The following is a 2,970-nucleotide window of genomic DNA, read 5'->3' as shown; positions in this document are numbered from 1 at the left end:
GCTTAACGAGGCCAGCCACCCTTCCGCGGCTTCCCCTCGGGCTTGGCCTTGGTCCCGCGCCCGCCACCGGAAACGGACCGCTGCCGCAGAACGACAGGGACAGAGACAGTAACGGAAGCAGCAAGAGGAACAGCGATAGCGTACTTTGTCATCGGTTGCCGCTTCTGCACCCGTTACCCACTTGCGACGTCAGCAGCCATCAAGGAACTGGCTTCCACGAGATCTTCAACGCCATCAGGTGAGGATTACGTATCGTGTGATCCACGAGATGGATCACAAGCTTGATTTTGTATCACTAACGCTGTAAGATTCAGAATTAACGTTGTTATATTTTTATATTATGTGATGATGTATACGATGTATTTTATTTTATCGTGTGTGAAATGGTTTTTTAATCATTGTTGAGTGAATTATATTTTTAAAAAAAGATGGAATTTAGTTTAAAACGTGACGTCACGTTTGATAGTTTCGAAAAGGATTATTATTTTGAAGTTATTAATACTTGAGCGAAAGGAAAATAAATTTTACAGTTTTCATTTAGCCGAAAATTGGTGGAAATAGTTAGTTGAGTCCCAATCATCGGACAAGTTTGTAGGCCGTTGATAGAAACCGCTGCAACGAGTTCTCTTGAAGAAAGTTTTCGAGATTGGTTCTCGAACATCCGGTAAATGAGTTATGGAAATTAAAGAGACGGTGGAGAGTGGCCATTCAAGAAATTATAAGAACTTCTTGGAAAGTTTCCGCGAAGGGGGCGCGCCACCTTTCAGGATGAACGATTGTTAGACGCGAAATTTGAAGTATGTCGAAAAATAGATTTCGTCAACATCGTTCTTGCAAAACGATCGTCGAATCGGAAAAGTTCTTTTCCTCTATTCTTCGATGAAAATTTTTTTCTTTTTTTTTTTTCTTACTAAAAATTTCCTAAAAAATACCGTCTCTCAGGATTAGGAAGAATAGACAAGGTGGAATAATCGATCGACAAAGGATTGTCTCGTACGTCTGTTCTCGGTGTTGGTTGGAACTTTATGGAGTTTTATCGAGACCATGGAATTTCAAAATAAAATTCTGTCACCTGCCCACGGCATTCGTCGTGTCGGGCGTTAATTTCAAGTCTCACCTGCACGTCAGCTGGATATCGTCCATTGTTCACGCACATGCGACCACGCAAAAATCCCTTTCAGCCTTTGCATTTCCATTACATGGCCCGCAATGGAATTCTTTCATCTACGTTTCGCATCATAATTCGAACAGACCAGCTGCGAGAGGAAATTTCATGGGAATTCCCGCGGTGTTACCGCGTCGAATAATCTCGCGGTCGCCAGTTTTCCTTGCGCAACGTTATAAACCGGATACCAAAGATTTTTCGAATATCGAGCATGCCCGCGGGAAACTGCCGTGTTACAGACGACGAGAAATTTTTAAACCCACCAGTATTTTTTAATCTCCCAGTTTAATCTCGTTATAACGATATAATTTTTAGTATTACACGGTTATTATTTCTATCTCTGATTACGAGTGGTATCAAATATCGTACGATTTAAACAACAATTCGCGAACACGCGATAAAATTCAGATCCAGAGTTATCTTGATTCGTTGAATTTTTCTAATACTAGAGGATTAATATTTTCTCCACGCTGTATGAAGAAAGAAAGAAAAAAAAATCTAGAAAATCGATTTTCGAAACGTGAATGAGATAATTTCAACAATATCGAATGATTGTATATCTCATATAATTACATCATATAGTTTCATAAATTATAAATTCGATATTACAGAAGTGGTTTTCGCGTAGTTTTCTAAACGACAGACGTTCTTCTCTATAAAGAAGCGAAGGGTTCCTGTCAAAGAACAACAATCGAACGTTTAGAGTCCGTTCAGATTTCGCGCGTGTCATCGAGATTTGAACACGGGATCGTAAAAAAGAGGAAGTAGGAAGCGAGGAAACGGGATAACAGAAATGTCGGTTGAGATGGTTGTAAAAAAAAAAGAAAAAAGGGATGACAGGCGGCGTGTCCGTGTTTTTCCATTATTGGCCGCGGTCTGGACCATTTGTTCCGTGGCTTGGTTGATGAAAAGGCAGCCAGAAAAGAAAGCACTCCTCCTCACCCTTTATGAATCCGTTTACGAGCGCGCGCGATACGCGTCGCGTCGGAACACGCGGCGAAACGGAAGTCGACCGGGTGTGCCCTTAAGCTCATTGTTTCTCCATTTACGAACAAACTATCACGCGTCAACCCTGAAACGCGAGAAATAATTTACACCCCTGCTTGCTCCCTTTGTTCTTTTCCTTTGTCAGCGTGACTTTTTTCTTTTTTTGAAGATTATAACAGCGACCCCATGGAATTTTCTTTTGTTTGTGTCTCCACGCTCCCTGAAGATTTATCCGAGGTCTTTGTCTCGTAATTCTTTTTTTAAAAATTGTTCAAACGTAATTAACGCCAATTTGTCGATATCGATTATTTGTTAGAATTTGTAAATATTTTGGCGAAGATCGAGGAAAAATTCCATCGTTTTTAATCTCTCTCGTTAAAAATGAATTTTTATAACATTTGTGGAAGAAAATTGACAAGTATTTCAATTATTTTTTTCTTCTTTTTTTCAAAATTATTCGAATATAAATTTCACGCCAATAATATTGTAACGCCATAGTATTTATCGGCGTTAATACACGGTTCGATGATTTCCAATCGTGTACAAAGGTGGGCGATGGAATTTAACGAAAATGTATATATTTTTCAAAAGGCAAACGAGTCGCTGCAGAAGCACGGAGAAATAATCTCGGAAATATTTTTCCCGGCGAGGTCCAATTTACTCGTCTGACGGTCCGCTCTGTGTTTTTAATTAAAAATATCGTCAACCCATTCATACGCGCGTCTAGCAAACGTCCTTTCGCGTGTGCCTCCCGCATTTCCGATTCGCTATAACTCGAGCGTGGCGAGCTCAAAGAGTTACTCGAAGAATTCTGCGAC

General features: G+C 40.3%; 1 protein-coding gene across 1 annotated transcript in view; it reads left to right on the top strand.

Annotated features, from left to right (window-relative positions):
* Positions 1-2,970, top strand: part of LOC102673486 — an 88,558-nt gene that overhangs the window by 70,043 nt on the left and 15,545 nt on the right. The window contains exon 9 of the mRNA XM_006623881.2: positions 1-238. This exon is cut by the window's left edge and continues 26 nt beyond it. Within this exon, the coding sequence (XP_006623944.2) occupies positions 1-238 (238 nt within the window). The remainder of the gene's footprint in view (positions 239-2,970) is intronic.

The sequence above is a fragment of the Apis dorsata genome, unplaced genomic scaffold (assembly GCF_000469605.1).
Source record: "Apis dorsata unplaced genomic scaffold, Apis dorsata 1.3 scaffold_964, whole genome shotgun sequence".
Taxonomy (NCBI): domain Eukaryota; kingdom Metazoa; phylum Arthropoda; class Insecta; order Hymenoptera; family Apidae; genus Apis; species Apis dorsata.
This window is presented reverse-complemented; position numbering and strand designations above follow the sequence as displayed.